The sequence below is a fragment of the Barbus barbus genome (assembly GCF_936440315.1).
Source record: "Barbus barbus genome assembly, chromosome: 9".
NCBI lineage: Eukaryota > Metazoa > Chordata > Actinopteri > Cypriniformes > Cyprinidae > Barbus > Barbus barbus.
This window is the reverse complement of record NC_136737.1, coordinates 6,567,161-6,588,282: the sequence shown is the minus strand read 5'-3', so window position 1 is coordinate 6,588,282 and position 21,122 is coordinate 6,567,161. Positions and strand designations below refer to the sequence as shown.

The window sequence follows — 21,122 nt, the reverse complement described above, 5'->3', positions numbered from 1 at the left end:
ACATCGATTAAATAGTCCATGTGACATCGGTGATTCAACATTTCAGTTGCATTGCTGTCCATGCAGGGTCAGAAATCTCACGAATTTCATCAAAAATATCTTACTTTGTGTTCTGAACAAAGATGAATGGAGGTCTTCGGGGTTCGGAACGACATGAGGGTGAGCAGTAACAAAATTTTGGGGTGAACCGTTCCTTTAAGTAAAAGGTCAATAGTTTGTCAAGTCTTATTTTGAACACTAGATGGTGCTAGATGCAGCGTTATGCACACTTCCCTCTAAATCTGAAGTGTCAAACTCAGTTCCTGGAGGGAAGCTGTCCAGCAGAGTTTAGCTCCAACCCTAATTAAACACACTTCAACCAGCTAATCGAGGTCTTCAGCATTGCTAGAAACTTCCAGGCAGGTATTTTGGCGATGGTTGGAGGCACAATTTGCAGGACAGTGTTCCTTCAGGTGTGTTTGACACTTGCTGTAAATGAAATACCAAAGGCTCAAGGTTTGTCTGATTAACATGACCAGTTAGCCCCTGCTTAGATGCCGTAACTACCTCATTATGTGAAAGTGCCTTTATACTTTTACAGTAATTCATTCATTGTATTATTGTAGAGTTACAGGTTTAAAACATCCTAAAAGAGACTTGTGTCGGAGGAGTTGTAATATAAATAGGTCAGTCACGTGTCACGCTACACAAAGACAAAAGGCTGTATCAGCTGCATTTGAGACAAATGGAATTGAAGTTGCTGGAAGTTGCACTTTTTAATTGAATTTTGCTTCACATTTGAGCAAAACTCATCTGTCACAGAATAAAACCCTTGGAACCTTTCGATGTGCCTTTGGATGGCAGAACTTTATTATGAACTTATTTTACTTAAAAGTTTGCATTATAGTATAAATATATAATCTCAGCACTGCAACTTTTAATAATTAGTTACTGCCCAAAGTGAAAAAAAAAGAACTGAACAAGTGCATGATATTATAAACATTACAATAGAAAATCATTCATTGTATTTATGACAGTAAAATGGCTCGAAGATATTGACACACTAAAAACTTAATACTGTGAATGAATGTTTATGAAAAATAAAGGTGTGATGTCAAGAAAATATGTTCTTACAAATGACTTCTGCTTCTCTGGAAATAACTACTGACTAGCAGTTTTTGTATCTGCAGGGTCAGCTTCTCTCACTTCTCATCTTCTCAAGACACATGTCTATTTTCTCATGCAGTGAAAACACATTGCATTGCAAAGAGGACACTGGCAACGTGCCGTCAGACAAGACAGTAGTTTACTTTTCATATGAAACAGTCTCAGCTTTCAGAGTATATTATATTTTTATACTTTACAGTGATTTTACTATTTAATGTGATTTTGTTTTAAAAAACACCAGCACTGATGGGTATTTCATAGTAAAGCTTAAGGCAAACTGTGACTACCATATGTCTAAAATGTAAAAACACTCTTAAACCACATGCTATTGACACATCAAGACAAACACGCACTGACTTTTACCACAGATGTCCTGTAATAGACTCATGCTTGTGCAGACTCTGTTTGTGTGTCCAACAGATCAAACCACATCTCTGTACAAATGGAAATATATCAGACCACAGCAGGTCTTATTTTTCACTTACAAACTGAGCTGCTACAGCCTCACATTCCCAGGGGTCGTAGAACAAAAGGGCATATTTACAGAACAACAGTAAAATTGCAAAAGGCCTACTAATATTTATGGCCATCTTAATTTCTTTTCTTTCAAATGTTAAACCATCAAGATTTTCCTTTGGTTGAAAACCAAAGTGAGACCATAAAGTTTTGTTGACAACAGATTTATAACTGATGTTGTTGATGGCACCTATTGCATTTTCTAATGCATTTTATAAGTGACTCAAACCAAGTGCACTTGATGATATAGAGTTTGTGTGAAGCAGAATTTACTGGATCATGAACTGTTCGTGTGTTAATGAACTCATGTTTCACTCTAAACACGCAGAATGCCGGACTGTATATTTATATAATTCATTTGCAGCCTTTAAAATTTATGATCACAGCATGTTTTTACACACTCAGCAATGCTGATTTTTACTTGCATTTAGTGCTTGCATGGTTTAATATTAGGTTCACACAACCAGATTTTTTCTTCAGTCCTTTTATTGCAAAGCAGTTTTTTAGCAGAGCATTTTATTAATCTTTATCTGAATGACACACTTCAGTCCACTGGGATCATACAGGGAAGAAATAAAGCAACACTGAAATATATTTTGCTGAAAATAAAAACACACTTTTTAGTGGCAATGTTCTGTTGCTACATGCGGTCATTCTCACCAATCCCAAATATCAACCATAGACTCTTGGTGAAAGTGATCACAGCTGGATCTTGCACTGACTAAAGAAGTCTGATTATCTTCTAGTGGCCACACCTGCATACACCATTTCATCCTCTTTAACATTCTGTAAAAAAAGAAAAGAAAAAGATAATAATAATAAAACATTTGAAACCAGTGGCCTGTATCACGATGCCGGTTTCAGTTTTTACTCCGGTATGTCTGCATTTAGTTTCAGCAAACTGAGTTTTCGGACTCAAGAAGATGGGTTGGTTTTGAGTGGTTTCGTCACCATGGTAACTTATGCTACATGCCTACCCTGCTCCTGATGGGTCGCAAACCCAAACCTGACCAATCAGCTGTGAGCAAAGTGACATATATCTGATGCAATGAAGCCACTCCCCCGTATCTCTCGCTTCAAATTAAAGCAGTTTACAGTCAAAGAATTTTAGAGCCAAAATTGCCTGACTTTTGCCGCTACTATTCATATAATCATATGAAGTGGCCATTAATTTTAAGCTTTGTATTTAAATTGTATAGCTATAGATATAAATAAGCTATCTCTCTCTGTCTCTCTGTCTCTCTCTCTCTCTCTCTCTATATATATATATATAAAATTACTAAAATGTTTTCATTTTGAGCTCTGTGTCAAACTATATGTATAAATAATTAAATTCAGCTGGTGCTCTCCATGTTCCCTGTGATTGGTTGTTTGCTGCACGTTTCACTCTTTCAGGTGCAGACGCTACAAACTCTGGTTCAAACTCTGAAGTGACAGAGAACATTTATATCCAGCTTTGTGAGGCCGCTTATCCCGATCTAAACCGGGTTGGCTTTATAGGGTTTTATCAACTCAAAACTTACTCTGTAACTCTGAGTTTGTTCATCTCGCTTCGTGCTACAGGCCACAGAACATTTAATGAGATTGTGTTTTAGGTCAGATATGATACACATAACATCGATACACATAACTTAGAGATTGCCAGGAACCAAACACTTAATATAATGCAGAAAGTTCAAATAATAACAAATATGATCTTATTTGTGTGTTTGAGTAAATACAGCCTTGCTATAAAGCAGGGTGAACATTTGATTTTTGTTGATGAAGTTTAGAGATCCTGCATTTGTTTTTGGTTTTTGTAGTGTTTCTCAGTTGCTTAAAAATATTTTAAATAAACTATATGGACATAAATAAGGTTCTTAAGTTGTTTACTAAAAATGTAGAAGAATTAAAATCCCAAAGAATTAAAATCCCAAAACTCAATCTTATCTAGATCTTCTGTAGTTTCATTACATATGTTATTAGCGACCTGCATTTGTTTTGTTCCAGAAGCTGTTATACATCACAAAAGGAAAATAATAGAATATTGCAACGTATGTTTCACTCAAACTTTAAACAATTTTGATCATAATATTGACCATATTTTATATAAATAAATCATTTAGTAATCAGCCATAGTCAAAAAGGTAATTGTTCAATATTTTAGTTAATAAAAAGTTTTTTTGTGTTTTTGTTGCACGATTTAAACTGCAGTTCTACACACATTTCAAAGATGACATTCTTGTTCAAAGCTGTTGTTAATGCACATAAATATGTTTAATGATCACTTGTTTTTAGTGATATTAACAAATTCATGTATACAATTTTAGCTGTTTCACTTCTACAAATGTCCTGTGACTATCATCAAAAGAAAGAAAAAAAAAAAATTTTCAGATAATTTATAAATCAAACTCAGAGGAACTTAAGTTAAGAAAAGTTAAAACTTTAGTAGCTGTTTTTTTGTATGGTGAAATGTAATATTCATTGAAGCTCAAGTGAAACATCAACATAGAAATGTTCATTTGAACACCAGCAGAGAGCTGGATCTTATGCTCATAAAGTGTTGAGTAGGTTAACTTATTGAAATAATTTCGATTTGCATTTCTGTGTTTATATCCGGTGTGTTTTCATGCAGTTTTGATAAATATATAATTGTGTTTTGTGTGAGTGAGATGAGTAAAGATGAGTGCTGACTGTGCCATTACATCATTGCCAAACCCAGTAATTACACACACTGTGGCTGCTGCTTCTTCTTCTTCAAAAAGGGTTATTTGTAATAACACTTGTTTGTACCACTTGCCTTCTTGGTCAGTTTTTCTGTTTCCTGAAGAAGCAGAAGATCCCGAATGCAGCTACAACTGCAACTACAATCAGAGATCCAGCAGCAGAGATCGGCACTACCAGGGAGTCTGTTTGTGAAAGAGACTGTCCATCTGGTGCTGTAATGACAAATAAGTGAATGTATCAGTCTGATGTACAACAAAAGGTAGAGATTAGGTCACTAATATCAGTGCTGCTGTACCTGCACATGTGTGACAGAGTTGACTGATGTCCAGATGTTGAGTCTGGTTGCTGATAGGATTGTTGAGCACACAGCTGTAGGTGTTTTTATCCTGATATTCCACCTCCAGAGGTAGAGAGAGACTGATGCTGAGATCAGACACACTGATGCTGGACAATAAACTGTTTCCTTTGTACCAGGAGAGAGTCACATGACTCACATTCACCACTGAACACAACAATGAACAATATGATGATGATGATGAACATTGTGAAGAGTTACTGATGATGACAGGAACAGGCAGACGAGCTGGAAAAGAAGCATTAGATTTCACTTTAGATGGTTAAAAGATTGTTTGAGATTCTAACATGATTAATATGATGATTAATAAGAAGAAAAACATTTAATAGTTTGGAAAAGGAAAATCTGAATTAAATGTGTATCTCAGATATATTTAGAATGCATATACTTCAAAGCTGTAACAAATAAAAGAAACCAATATTTAGCTCACCATAGACAGTGAGACTGAAGCTCTTGCTCACACTGTTGGTCTGTAGTTTATAGAGTCCAGTGTGTTCAGTTCTGGTGTTTGTGATGATCAGAGATCCAGTTTGATGATCCAGCTTCAGTCTGTCTCTGAATCTCTCATCAAGAACACCATCATATATAATGATTTTGCTGACCATTACATTGATTTTAGCTATTAAAGTGTTTTCAGCTCCAAACCTCCACTGAATCAGATCATCATCCATCATTTCAGTAAAACCAGAGTTTAGAGAGACTGAATCTCCCTCCAGCACTGACACTGACTTCACTGCATCTTCACCAAACACACCTGAAGAACAGAGATTTGATGATTTACTTAAATATTCCACACAGAACAAAACTGCAGCCCGGTTCAATCTTTAACGCTCTTGATTTCTAAACATACACTCTGCTTACACGTGTAAAACAGTCACAGATATATAAGCAACAAATTACAGTAGCGTCTGTCATCAGTCCCTCTTCAGATCGATCAGTAATCATTTCAATGGCATTGTTTATAAGGTGGTAAAGTCATGAATTATTTGAAATAAACAGATTCACTGTTATTGCACCAGCCCTACAACTTATTTTGGAAATTATCTTGCTTATTAAAAAGTAATTTATGGGTCTGTTAAATCTCTGTAAATACAATCTATTAAACTAAAACTAAAGCAATAAGTGATGTCATGAAATGAATATGATTATAACTTACCAACCAGACGACACAAGCAGAACAAAACAAACATGTGAACCATTTTCAGATAAGAGCACTTAAAGTGTGTGAACACGTATGTGACAGATTGTGAACTCAGGACAGTGTTAAACTGCAATATAGCAAGTGTTGTGTGATTCATCCACCAATAATATTTGAGCACCACCCACTCACTACACACTGTAAATGCATTGCATGCATTGGTTATAAATATTCTGTTCTATATATTTAAATAAATTGCAAAAATGTTATTGCTAATTTAATATTTTGCTCTTGAAAGTATAAAAGGGTTTTATGAGGTTCACTAAGATGTGTTTTCTCATTATGCCAATGTAAAAGGTCTTGAACTTGTGATTTTATTGTAAATTCACTCAAAATCCTCGTGTTTTTCTGTTGAAAACTAATATATATGTGAAGAAAGGAAAGAAAGAAAAAAAATGGCAAGATTTTGCATAAATTCTTTATGAGTTCTCCGTGTGTGTCCCAGTTGTGACGTGACTGGCGTCATGTGTGCATGTTAAGCAGGAGCAGATTGTAATAACTGCATGTTTCCACACAAAATAAAAGAAAGAGCACTGAACCAGCAGGCTGACTCCAGTGTTTATTCACCACACATCACCATCAGCAGATCACACTCACACAAACCATGTTTGAATATAGAAATGCAAAGCTGTTTTTTGTTTTGTTTTTTTATCACCCAACAGATCAAACCATATCTCTGGTCAATGAAGTTTCACTTTGACTCACAGATCGAGAAGTAGCTAGAATTAGATGCATCTCTCATGGAGATTCTTGCTTTGTAGTCACTCTGTTTTGTGTAGTCTCAAGTTAGATCTGGCTAAGAATCATCAGGAGCTATTTTATGAAATAACAATTATCCACACAAGAACAGAAAACAAGGCAATGAGGTTGTATTTATTTGTATCCCAGCACATACAGGCATTATAGGAAATGAAAGCAGAGATACAATCAAGTTTTGGAAAAGAATAAAGAATTATGATGCTCAAATAACGACAACAATATTTGAAACAATAAACACTTAATCGGGAAACATACAAATGGATTGTGTGGACATTGGCCAAATACCATAGACCACAGAACAAGTGCTTGATATTTGCAGGAAATATGAAATGGAGAGGAAGGATATGATGTCTAATGAAGATTAGACTAACAGAACGTGCACTGTAAAAAATGAATCATGATGGGTCTTGTAATTTTCATTTAAAAAATTAAGGTGATACTTTAAAATAGTGTGTATATTTCATTAAAGAAATTGTGATTCAGTGTTGTGTAGAAAATATTGAGGACTTTTTACTAATAAAACCAAGAGATGTGTTTTCCTCATTTTTTTTTAAAGGAAACAAACAGTTTTGAGGCTTGAATTGAGGAACTGATTAAACTAAAAAAAAAAGGAAAGGCTATCTGTTTATTTTAAGAGAATTAGCTCAATTTTGCAGTTTTATTTTAGAGGTGATTGTTAGTTCCCAGCATGCTTTGCATATAGCTGGATGGAGAGTGAATTTTGAAATTAAATGCTATTTTATGTGTTTTTGAGTGAAGGGAAACATCTATTATTGTTTAATGTTCAGTTATGTTTGACATTTGAAAGAGTTTCTGTTACATTGAAGATTCCATTGTACAGTGCAATAGTTACCATTGTGCAGAAGAGTAGCGCATATGGTTCTGGATACTACTCCTCTAAAGCATTAGACCTTGTTCAATGACCAGTAGCTTTGCTAGTGCTAGTGCAGTACTTTCCAGTATTTCTCAAGTATTTTCCTACTTGAGCTGTTTGGCTGTATACAGTCTTTTAAATGTACAAAATAACTCAGTCAACAATAACTCAAATTTTGAGAATCAACTTAAAATAAATGAGCGCATTTCACTAATTATAATAAATTCATTGTCATAGATTAATTAATTTAGGAGATTTTACATGATTTTTTCAGGTAGATTCCATTAAAAAATCAAGTTGTAAAAACTACTCAAAAATTATTAAGTGTAATATTGTTACCATAATTTTTTAAAGTAAATAGCCCATTCCATTTTTTACAGTGTGGACAAGGAAGGAAATACATGATCTGCTTTCTAATAAATAGAAGACTAAAGACGAGAATATGACATGTAGGGCTACCATATTTAACCAAGCATTTTTATGGTTTATGGTCTTATATTAGTTGTGCTTGTAGAACAAGCTTGTAATGGAAGGTGAAGGTTGTAGAAAGTGCTTTGTATCTTATGTCTCTCATTCATTTTGTTAAAATGCATGAGTTATTTTTTTTCTGCTAAATTATGCTGTGCTGATGCTTTTAGTCAGTATTCATCATCAGTGAAAGCATGCATGTCATTGGCTCATAATGATCTTCTGTATTGTGTATATTTAGATCATCTGTGGTTTTGAAATAAAATTGCTCTAAATGTGTTTTTATTCAACTGTCAATTCAGGCTAATTCAGAATCCATAGATTATTCTTATGACACCTTTTCAAATATAGGCTAATTCATGAAGCTTTATCAGTTTGATAGATATATTCAGTTTCAGTTCAATTCTGCAGTGATTTATCAGTGTGACAAATATTTATATTTGTGTATTTGTGGGGTTGCTTCCTGCTTATAATTATAAAACAGAATGAAAACGGCAACATAAACTGAGACAAAAAAGATATGTAAAATAGATGCCATTAAAGAATACAATGAAATATTAACTTCTATTCAGTGTTTTTGGCCACCAGATGGCCTCAATACACCAGATTCTGGAAATGAACTTTTATGATCCAGTTTAGAGGACAGAGTGCTGCTAGAGATGCTTCTTTTTTTCTTTTTCTTTTTTAATGATTAAAATAAGATTTGTGGTGGTGGCTCAAGATATGTTTTTCTTTATTATGTCCTCTAGGCCAGAGGTCTTCAACCCTGCTCCTGGAGACCCACTCTCCTGGAAAGTTTATTTCCAACCGGCTTCAGCACACCTGCCTGCAGTTTTCAAGCAGTCTTGATGAGCTTGATTGGCTGCTTCAGGTGTGTTTGATTAGGGTTGTAGCTAAACTCTTCAGGATAGTGGGTCCCCAAGAACAGGGTTGAAGACCTCTGCTAGGCATAATATGCAATAAAAAAAAAAAAAAAAAAAAAAAAATATGCTTTAATTGGGAAAATAACACTCCGAGGCCTTCTGCAACTCTTGTGCATTTTGCTAATACTATGTGTTTGCTTAATAACTACAGCCAGAATAATTGTCAGTAAACTTCAAGTGTGTTAATGATTAGTTAACTTGAAGTGTGCCGTTTTAGATAAACAATTTTTTTGTACTTAGTGGATTTTAATTGTAATAAAATTATACTAAAGTATAACTTTAATGTATTTAGTGTACTTTTTGATGCTAAATTGGAACAACTTCAAGTATTCTTGGTACAATTTAAGTATATGCCTATTAACATGATTAGTGATATTAAAATGTACTTTTTGTATTGCGAGTACATTACAAATTAATTATGAGTGTCTTTGAAACACACAAGCAATATACTAGGTATTATTTTTGAATAAAAATGTTGATTTTCCCCCAATGCTGAATTCACTTTTTAAGGTCATTACAATAAATACATAACTTCAATGACAGACAGAGACAGGTTATTAATAATTCAAACAGTGTTTGTTTAAACCTCAAATGGTTTTTGCATTGCAAAACATAAAATGCACCAACCATGTTTTTAAATAAAAATAACACTGAAAGAAAGAAACAAACAAAAAACATTTTGTAACAGCAGCAACACAACAGTCTTTTTTTGCTGAATTTGATTTAGAATTTTTTTTAACTTTATTTCGAACATGTAAAATAAATACAATAAAACAAAAGAATTTTTATTTATACATGTCCAAAAAAATATTGCAATTCTATAAAAAAGTTGCTCTGCTACATTTGCGCCTGATGGCCGCTAGGTGTGCATCTGATCATGCACAAATGTACAAAGTTAAATAATACACTTCAAACAGAGCTTCAAATGCATAAATCAACCCAAACTTACTTTAGGGTCATGTACTGACACCTTGAACCACAAAACACCAACAAACATCCAAATTACAGGCAGGAAGAAACTTGTAGGTGTGCAGCTGATCATGCATCATATAATAACAGCAGGCAGCAAAAAGATAATGCATCAGGAACTGCACTCTTTAAACTATCAAAATAGAAGTGTTTCTTTCTCCAGGAGACTTTTATACAACTACTTGTTTGTAAATGCACAAATATATAAGACATATGCACTGAAATACATGTAATAGAGACACATGTTAGTAGTTGAGCTCACGGTGCTGATGCTGTTGTTTAAAAATCCTCCAGATGGCGGCATTAATCAGTTCAATCGATATCAAACTACTGATGATGATCAATCAGTAAACTCTATTGTCAGTTCATCTCTAGTATTAATTCCATTTGTAGTATTTTGTGTCTGTGGTTCATCAGTTCTGCTCATTTCTTTATCTTCTGTGAATGTTTGTTGTCTTCCAAGAGAATGATGTATTGGTCCTATAACTCGTCCCATAATCCAAATGACATTTATTTGATGGAGACTGGTGACTGCCATTATGACATCATTTAAGTGTTGGGTAAAAAGGTGCTTATTATTGTAAATGTTTTCATTATTAGAGCTACTGTCATATGCTCAACAATTGTCATAGATCTCACCATGGGTATTATTAGAGTGAAAATAATCAAACTAATGCTCTGGGATTATTTAGGATGATAGAAAACAAACTAAACTCTTGACAGATCATTCAATGCTATTCAATCCAGCTCACTGATTCAGATTATTGTTCCCCAGCAGACTATACTGTGATAACTGCTTGAAAAAGAGAAGGTCATTGTCCAGAATTTTGAAGATGCAACCTTAAGTGCTTTTCTAAAATAATAATATGTATATATATATATATTTCATTTTTTGATTCTGAACTGTTGCACTGAAACGTCTCGGGTTACGTATGTAACCCTGGTTCCCTGAAGGGAACGAGATGCTGCGTCGAACGCTACGGGGAACGCCCTCAGCGTGACCGCGCTCTGAACCAGAGTGTAAAATGTCCAATGAAAGGGCGAGACGTCATAGGCGGTGACGTCACTGACCGGAAAGCATATAAGCACGTGCGGTGGAGCCTGCGTTTGCTTCCAGGAATGAAGCAACCACTCGCAGGGATACAGGAAGTATGGCCTAGAGACGCAGCGTCTCGTTCCCTTCAGGGAACCAGGGTTACATACGTAACCCGAGACGTTCCCTTCCAGGAACTCGAGCTGCGTCGAACGCTACGGGGAACGAGATGCCAACGCCACCAGACTTCCAAATACCTGCCCTGTGTGTATCACTGGGAGCACAGCGAGGGCGAGAAAGAAGAGCCGGGAGTGGCCGTAAGATCAAGGTGATAGAACCGAACAAAGGTGAGGGGCGTGGACCAACCCGCAGCATTGCAGATATCCTGCATAGAAACCCCTGCCAGAAAGGCCTTGGAGGCCGCCATACTCCTAGTTGAATGGGCCTTAAGCCCCAGAGGCGAAGGGATGCCTGAAGATTCATAGTTGCCAAGGAAATAGTATCCACAATCCACCTGCTAAGGGTCTGCCTAGAAGCAGGCCGACCCCGCTTAGGAGGACCGAAGCAAACTAGCAATTGGTCCATCCTTCTCCACAGGGCAGCTCTGTGGACGTATGCGTCCAGTGCTCGCACTGGACACACACAGTTATGCTTTCGCTGGTCAGGCTCCCGAAAGGGAGGAGGACTGAGGGCCTGCAGCACGACAGGCCGTGGTATAGAAGAGGGGATCTAGGAAATAACCCGCTCGAGGGTGGAAAAACGCTTTGGCCAGACCAGGGGCAAAGACGAGATAAGAAAGGGCCATGAAGGGCCTAGAAATCCCCACTCTCTTAAGAGACCACAGCCAGGTCCCCGTAGGGACACGTCGTACAGGAGGCCTCAGCCTCAGCGCACCGTGGAGGAAACATGTAACCAGGGGGTGTCGACCCACTGTAAGGCCACCGAGAAGGGCATGGTAGGCCGATAAAGCCGCCACGTAACATTCAGGGTGGAGTGAGTTACCCCTGCGGAGAAACAGGCCTGCAGGACCTGCAGCACTGTACCAAACGGGCAGTTAACTGGGTCAAGGTGGCGGTCTCCGCACCAAGAAGTGAAACATTTTCACTTCAGGGCATACAGTTTCCTCGTAGAGGGAGCTCTGGATTGGAAGATGGTCTCAGCAACCTCGGTTGAGAGACCGGAAGCTGTGAGCTGCGCCCCCTCAGAGGCCAGAACTTCCACACGTAATGCGCGCGTCGCCTCGGCAACGTGCGCTGCAACAGCGAGCACTCACTCAGAGGGGGAAGAGCCGCACACGCGGGCTTCCACGAGCGAGAGCGCTAGATCTGGGGAATGCAGGAGGAGATAGGGCAAACCCGTCTCCAACCTGTTCACCAGATCCCTGTTGCCATCCAGAACTCCTGGGAGCAGAGCGATCGGGGAAAAACCGTACAGACGAAGCCTCGGCCAGGTCTGTACCAAGCGTCCAGTCCAAAGGAGCTGGAGGAACTAGAGGGGCATAGCGCTGACTCTCGAGTCGCACAGCCAAAAACCTCCATATCTGCTTCACCACCTCGGGGTGAAGCATCCATTCCCCGGGCCTCAGCCCCTGCCTCGACAGGATGTCTGCTCCCACATTGAGATACCCAGGGATATCGATGGCTCTGAGCGAGCGAAGTTTGCCCTGGGACCACACAAGGATCTGGTGCGCCAGCTTGTACAAGGGGCGCGAACGCAGACCTCCCTGGTGGTTGATGTAAGAGACCACCGCTGTGCTGTCGGTGCGCACCAACACATGGTGATCTCTTAGGTCCGGGAGAAAGTGCTTGAGTGCACGAAACACGGCCAACATTTCCAAACAATTGATATGCCACGTTAGATGGCGACTGCTCCACAGACCGCGGGCAGGGTGGCCACTCATGACCGCTCCCCAACCGGTGAGGGATGCGTCCGTCGCTAGCATTATGCGGCGACAAGAGGCTCCCAGCACCGGGCCCTGAGACAAGAACCAAGCTTGGCTCCACATGTCTAAGGCACGTAGGCATCGCCGCGTGACCTTGATCATGCGAAGCGGGTTTCCCCTCGGGGAGAACCCCTTGGTCTTGAGCCACCACTGTAGGGGTCTCATGTACAGGAGGCCAAAAGTAATCACGTTGGACGCAGCTGCCATGAGCCCCAGCAGTTTCTGAAACTGCCTGACAGTGAGTGAGTGACTGGCCCTCTTTCACTCTCTTGACTGAGGTGAGGATCGACTCGCTCCGAGCAGGAGACATACGTGCCTGCATCGTGGTCGAATCCCACACCACGCCTAGATAAGTGGTTCTCGTTACTGGAGAAAAATCACACTTTCTTGACGTTCAGTCTCAACCCCTTCATGTGCGCGAGATCGACATCTCGATGCCGAGTCGCCACCTGCTCTGATCGAGCTAAAATCAACCAATCGTTCATGTAAAATGCGGGGTACGAGTGCAGGGCCAACGAGAATAAGCCAATATCGGTAAGCTTTGCCCCTAAAAGCAAACCTAAGGGACTTCCCGTGAGAGGGAAGGATGGAGACGTGAAATATGCGTCCTTAGATCCATCGTGACAAACCAGTCCTCGGACTTGGTCTGAGACACGACTGATGAGTGTAAGCACCCTGAACTTCAGTAACATGACTGAGCGGTTCAACTGACGCAGATCTACCATCCTTCCTTGGAACAATGAAGTACCGGCTGTAGAACCCGGACTCTCTTCCGTGAGGAGGGACCACCTCGATGGTCTCCTTCCCCAAGAGAGTGTCTACTTCCTGTTCCATGATCAGAGCCTGCTGGGGGCCCACGCACGTGGGAATCACCCCATTGAAAGGCGGTGGCGGAGCGCCGAACTGAATACAAAAGGCCTTTCTCTACAGTACGCAGGACCCAATGAGATCCAATTGGCAGTAGTTTCCACGCTGCCTAAATGGTCTACTAAGGGAACCAGTCTCTCGAGACTGGCCTCTGATGTACCCAGAGCTGCTGGCACGGTGCCCTGAAGCGGAGGACCGGCAGGGGACGGCCGAACCAGGAGCTCTAGGGACCCCCGCAGGGGTGGCGAGCTTCTCGGCTCCGCTACACTTCGGGGCGGAAGAAACTGAGAACACCGCTCGCTGGAGCCAGCTGCGCCCTGGAACTCTGGCAGGGTTGGCAGACTGCTCTCCCGAGGGCACTGGGGGAGACGGACACCCGATCTGCCCCAGAGGGGTCTGCCCTCGTAAGTCCTAGGCACAGCACCCGGACTGCCTCAGCCTCAGCCTCCTAATGAATGACGGTCCTCAGACCCGCGTCATTCCTAGGAAGACCAAGCTGAAGAACCAGACCCTGCAAGGCAGGACCCAAAGAGACACATCAGCAGTAGTTCCCACGCTGCCCGATGGTCTCCTAAGGGAACCAGTCTCTCGAGACTGGCCTCTGGCGTGCCTAGAGCTGCTGGCTCGGTGCGAACCAGAAGCTCTAGAGACCCCCGCAGGGGTGGCGAGCTTCTCAGCTCCGCTACACTTCGGGGCGGAAGAACTGAGAACATTGCTCGCTGGAGCCAGCTGCGCCCTGGAACTCTGGCAGGGTTGGCAGACTGATCTCCCACGCCCGTAGGCTTCTTGGCCGAGAACCCCCTTAGACTTAAGAACGGTCCGCAGATCCGGCTTAGCCTTATAGGTCCCCGACCCAGAGCGTTAGCTGCCACGGCCCCACCTCGGTGGGGTGTGAGTAGCCACGCTCTGTTTTGCGCCTCTCTAAAGAGGGGCTGGCACGCGGCGAGGGCTACTCCCGCCTAGCAGCCCCCTGAGCTGGAGAAAGGCGAGGGAGAAACCGCTGAAACGCCGCCGCTTGTCTACGAGCCTCCTGGTACCTGTCGACGACCGCATTGACGGAGTCGCCGAACAGGCCAGAAGGCGCAAGCGGGGCGTCCATGAGGAAAACCCTATCTTCTCCTTCATGTCAGATAGGGTCGACCACAGACAGCGTTTCTAGGGAGCTCAGAGACCAACTTATAATTCAATCAAGTTGAGCCCAATCCCTCATCCAGCTCTCTAAGCAGGTACGTCAGCTTGGTGCGCCTGCAACACTCTCTCTTTTTATTTTTTTTTTATTTTTTTCGGTGTGCAGACACGCACCAGCCTGACCTGCAGCCGCGAGCCTTCAGAGACAACGCCACGCAAGGGGACAGATAGCTCGCGAGCGTCTGTTCCACCCGGGGCATCGCTCTGATATGAATGAGAATAAAGCACGCGTCGCCTCGGCAACGCGCGCTGCGATCCCCGCACTCACACCCAAGTAGGGCTCGCTGCATCCTGCGGTGGACATCCAACCCCGCCCACATCCAAGTGTGACGTCACAAGCCACGCCCATACCAATACAGTCACGCCCACGTCAAAACGTTACGTCAGAAACCACGCCCTATAATAAACGTCACCTCTTGTTATTTTCCCCGAAACCCGGAAGTAACGTTTTGTCCAAGCAATTTACAGCAGTTTCTGGGATCTAAATAAAATAATGTTGCCTTTCGTTTTACTAATACACGTTTTCATATTTATTTAAAGGATGTCTAGGCTAAAATGGCACAACTTAAATGTAATATATTTCATATGTCTAATGTACAGAGCTGATTTCTCATCACAAGAGCCTGTAAAACACTTAAATTTGATTAAATGATTAAGGTTGATTAAATTAGGCTAATTGTAATAAAAAACCTCTACACCTTACCTTATTCAACCTTATTGTAATGAGATAAATTCTCATGTATTACTATCGATTTTAAACTACCTAAGACACCTTTTAGATTTATAAAATTTAAAAGGGATAATTAGATTTTGTTATTGTAAAAGTCACAACACATTGTTATAATTTATAATTGTCATTTAATTTTCTAAAGATGTGTTGTTCCACTTCTCATCAAGTGTTAACATTTGAATGAAAGGATTGACAGTTCTCCATACAGTATGCAGTAGTCTGCACATACATATGCTAAATAGAGATTGCTTGCTTTGATAGATTATAACAAGTAACATGATATTGACATTCAGGCCTTGTTCATCAACAAAACTTCATATGAAGTGTGTCCAGGTCCTCCACATATTTAAAGATGAATAAACAGACATCCCTTGATTCATTAGGTATTTTTATATTTATTATTTTACAAAAATAACTAAATACATTTTTTTACAAAAAATATGTTCTATAAGAGATATGTTTAAACTATCATAAATGAGCAGCTGAATGATCAGATAAACAGTTCTTGAAATGCAGTACACATACACACATAAACTACACAGAGAGATTCCTTGCCTTGTTAGATTATTCACAGAAACATGGCATGGACTTTCAAGCCTTGTTCAGCAACACAATTTGATTTGAATGTGTCCAGCTCCTGCAGATACTCAAACAATCAGAATATTGTTTTGTACAGATGTGCTATATACAAATTATGCAAGGGAATGTGGATAGATGTATGATATATTAAATAAAAAACATATGTATAATAAATATACGTATGGATAATTTGGTATTGCACATGTTTTATTGCACAGTGGGGAGAACATTTAACTGTTTGTGAGGTAGATATGGCCTGAGGGAAGAAACTGTTCCTGTGTCTGGTCGTTCTGGTGCTCAGAGCTCTGTAGCGTCGACCAGACGGTAGCAGTTCAAAGAGGGAGTGTGCTGGATGTGAGGGGTCCAGAGTGATTTTACCAGCCCTTTTGCTCACTCTGGATAAGTACAGTTCTTGGAGAGTGTGAATGTGAATGTCCCACTGCAGGTCCTGAGAGATGAATAAAAAGACATCTCTTGCTTCATCCGATTCGACCCCAGGTAGTCTTTGATGGCATTTTGTTGATTTTTACCATCCATCTGGAGTAAAGCAGGCCCATTCACCTCCCCACAGAATAACTGACGGTGACTCTGTATCCAGCACAACACTGGGCCAATGTCTCTTAAAAACTCCCACTTTATGTCCTCTTGGCACTCCTGTTAAAAATACAGAATACATGTGTGTTGGTCCACTAAATATTTGTCATACTAAATAGTATTTACCTCATCATTTTGCATACAAGAATATTTATGATTTTAAACCACAAAAATCAATCACTACAGTATCTAGAGAAATGCTCCCACCGTTCCCCCAGACCTTTCTTTACTGGTGAAACTGCAGCAGGAACACCTCATCCCGGCAGAACTGCTCTGCATCAGGCTAGGAACAAAAATGTGTAGAATGCTGTAAAACATGACAAAGATTGACAATCATTATGTGATCTTTCCATTCATATAGAATGATACAAAGATAATTTGTCACAAACACAGAGTTATCCTTCAATTCATAGTGAAATGATGTGGTTGCTCAACCAAGTTACTGTGATCAGTGTATATCATTAAAAATATCATATGTGTTTGTGTGTGTGTGTGTGGGGTGGTAAGTACATATCTGTGAGTGGGTGAGATGAGTGTTATAAAAAAATTGCACATTAACTCAACATGCATTATATGTTGTAAGAATCAGTGCACTAATAAATATATAGTGCACTGTTTTTTTGTGACATAAAATGAACTAACTGAATGTGCAATTTTTTTAATAACCCTTTTTTTATAATAGCCAAATAACACTCTTACCTACTCATATACACACTCTATCCCTCTCACATATGTATTCATCTCTCCACACACACATGATATTTTAATGACACTGATCACAGTACCCTTCCACAGTATCTTGGTTGAGGAACCACATCATTTCACTTCTTGCTGGATAACACACACACACACACACGCACACAAACAAACAAACACACACACACACACAAACAAACAAACAAACACGCATACATATATATGTTAGTGATATCTAAGTAATAACGTGCCTGTGTACAGTTCAAAACGCATACACATGCTGAACTGTTGTTTACATATGCACACAAACATTCAAGTTGTCAACGTTGTCAACTGTTAACCTTCACTGCCATTTGTGGCCTCGCAGGTGAAAATAACCTACCTAAATTAAAATGGTAACAGTTTGTGACAAAGTGTGCTTACACAAACAAATTAGGTATCTTTGGAAAGAAGAGACTCTGGGCTTTACTATCTATCATCCAGAGTTGATAATGCTCAAAAAGATAAAAAGTTATAGGCACTGACGTGCCTTGAAAAATATTTTTCCACACTGAATGTTTTTTTTATTTCATATACAAATACATGAAATAAGTCCTGGAGCAATCCAGAAAAGTAATGGATCGAAAGCCACTGGTCTCATGAGTTCATATTTCAAATTTGAAGAAGATACCATGAAAAATGAGATTCCTGCAATATTTTCTGAAACTATTTATAGTCCCCCCCCTCCCCCCTGTTTGAGGAAAAATAACCACCAAATGGATTGCAGAATTATACAAGCTATTTTAGTCATTATACATGTTCCTGCATAGTTTTTCAATTATAAAATAATAGACAGATTTATTTGAGCACTAAAAAATACAAAAATAATTATTTGAGTAATAAAAAGGAAAAAAAATAGAAAGAAAATGCTTTGTATATAGTATACTGAAGTATTCTTCGTTATTCGTTATTACAATGATAAATATCACTGCCAGACGTGAAGTGATATTGCCAGACATGGTCATAGAGTCAGTAAACACACGCTGATGTGCTTCCATTCAGATTATAATCAAACAGATGGGCCATATAATCAATAATAGCTGATCAATGAATCACAATGATAGCCGTCATAGAGTCGCTAATAAACACGCTGATGTGCGTCCATACATATTATAATCATGCAGACACGGCCACATTCCCCACACAATACACACACACACACATATAAAAAATGTAGAAGAAAAAAAAAACAGTTTTTTATGGATAAAGCAGATCGCTAAGTTACGCCCCGCTCAGATGACAGAAGCGTCATAGCCCGCGTCAGAGCTTGCAGGAGGGAGCGCCAAATTCAAATAATCTATATTCCGCTTTTCTGAGACTTTTTTTTCCGTAGACGGTCTCATTATTTTTGTAAAACCGTATGCTGTAACATCGTTTTGTTTTTTTACCACCAAGACGCTGTTTTTGAGCGTAATTTATTCCATAACGGACGCGAACAATAACTCTCTGAAGAAATGAAACGTAAACAAAGGAATATTCATCCTTATTACAACGTTACTGTTTCGCTGGACTAAAAGTGCTCGCTGGTATGTTGTTCTGTGGACCCTTACCTCTCTAACTAAACTGGGATTTCAGCAGTGGACGCGTTTGTGGCTCGTTATTACAATGATAAAGGTACGTACTGCTTTTTTATTCTGCGTGTTTGGATGTGTACTGCTTACACAAATGTAGCAAATTTGTGCCACTCATTCCTTATAAGCTTTCCATCGAAAAACAGCGATCTGTCGTCGATGCTTGAGGCTTAGACCCTCAGAATGATATATAGTTTGACAAGATTAACTTTGTCCCGTTTCATTTATTCTATTAGAAAACAATGACACATGCAAACAAAGATCGTTCAGTGTGAGGTCGCTCTGGTGAACGTTAACAGGTTAAGTCTTCCTAAAGACAAAATATATATTTTTTTTACTTACCAACACAGCAAACTTCGTTTGCTTCGGTTTGCAAACAATTAGGCTTATCTTCTTGTCGATGCTTTTTCCTGGTGCAAAATAATAGGTATGTGACGTATTTGGACACAGGCGTGTCTTGTGACGTCACGCTTGGATGTGGGCGGGGTTGGATGTCCACCGCAGGCTGCAGCGAGACGCTCTTCCTCACACTCGCCGCCGTGCCTCAGCAGCGGCGGGAATGCGAGATGTACAGCGGAGAGAAACACAATCAGCCCCCTTTCTCCTTTTTTTAGAGCTGACTGCGCGCCGTTCTCATTCATAATATGCTTGTGCAAACACTGTTTCATTGACGCGTCCACCTCCTCGGAGGAAGACAGGTCTAGGAAGGGAAGACACGGGCTCGCCCGTCTTCATTCAAGGCTAGTGAAACTCACTCCTCTCTTTTTCTTTTTCAAAGAGAGCCTTCAGAGAGCAGGCGTAAGAAATGAAAAAGCTCACAAACGGGCAGTCAGCTCCCTCGAGAGCTGAATCTGCGCGCTCTGCTCTCAAGCAGACCACACACAGACTGCGTGTATCCCAAGCAGTGATATAATGTTGTGTAGGGAGGAACACACAGCCCAGAATGCGATCTGCTATCGCCCCAGTGCTTGCACATATTGCTGGAGCCTACTTAAGTGATTGTGCAGGACAAACAACACTAAATAAGACTCACAACATGCAAAGACAATAAACACAGACAGAGAAGCGGTTGCTGAATGACAAAAAGCAAACGCCGGCTCCACCGCACGTGCTTATATGCTTTCCGGTCAGTGACGTCACCGCCTATGACGTCTCGCCCTTTCATTGGACATTTTACACTCTGGTTCAGAGCGCGGTCACGCTGAGGGCGTTCCCCGTAGCGTTCGACGCAGCTCGAGTTCCTGGAAGGGAACTGTCCGTTGCATTATTTTGCCTCATAATGAACTTTTCACTGTTTGAGTTTTGAATAAACTAAATGTTTATATTGAACCACCATTCAAATGTATTCACACCCCTGCAGTTATATTATAGGACTATGTATGATTCATAGATGTATATAGTTCAGTCGGTAAATAGTTTTCAGTTCAATTCTGTGGAGATTTATTGGTGACACAAATATTAGATTTGTGTTTTTATGGTTGCTACGTACAATTATAAAACAAAACAAAAATAATCACATAGCCTAAATTAATAAAAAACTGAAAACAGTGTAATAAAATGTAAAATGTATTTTGAGATTTACTATGTAACAGACTTTGAAGATGTAAAAAGGTGTGTTTGTCATTAAAACATTTTAAATCTGTGTTCAATTGGGCTCCTTGTTTTTAAAACTGCCATCAGGAGGAATCCAGTATCAGGTAAGACACTGTTTGAACTATTATGTAATATTTTTTATTTATTTTGTTTTGCCTCTGTTTTTGAGTAATTTAGCTCATTTTATCAGTTACTGACACATTTTATGTTATTGTGTGGAGTCTTGTCTTTACAAGTAAGGCATGCCTTTGCTTTCTTGTTGAATTTATGCTGGTCAGGGTCTGCAAATTTAAAACTGGTTTTATATTGATATTTCAGTTTATTTAGAAAAACAATGAAATTAACATAAATTATCTTTAATAGCTTATGTTAATGT

The 21,122-nt window shown here is 39.8% G+C and overlaps 1 protein-coding gene across 1 annotated transcript; it reads right to left on the bottom strand.

Annotated features, from left to right (window-relative positions):
• Positions 1-822: 822 nt before the first annotated feature.
• LOC306874945 (SLAM family member 9-like) lies at positions 823-5,989 on the bottom strand. Its single transcript, XM_079425282.1, has 5 exons — positions 5,880-5,989; positions 5,154-5,477; positions 4,664-4,951; positions 4,442-4,580; positions 823-2,448 (listed from the first exon to the last, which is right to left on the bottom strand). The coding sequence occupies exons 1-4, from the start codon at positions 5,920-5,922 to the stop codon at positions 4,450-4,452; spliced, it is 786 nt and encodes a 261-aa protein (XP_079281408.1). The 5' UTR covers positions 5,923-5,989; the 3' UTR covers positions 823-2,448; positions 4,442-4,449.
• Positions 5,990-21,122: the final 15,133 nt, after the last annotated feature.

Excerpts from the sequence above, each read along its gene's own strand:
- LOC306874945 (XM_079425282.1), bottom strand. The coding sequence starts at position 5,922 with ATGGTTCACATGTTTGTTTTGTTCTGCTTGTGTCGTCTGGTTG. Across the intron at positions 4,952-5,153 it reads CTTCAGTCTCACTGTCTATG|CTCGTCTGCCTGTTCCTGTC; the intron begins GTGAGCTAAATA and ends CTTCTTTTCCAG. Across the intron at positions 4,581-4,663 it reads ACTCTGTCACACATGTGCAG|CACCAGATGGACAGTCTCTT; the intron begins GTACAGCAGCAC and ends TTGTCATTACAG.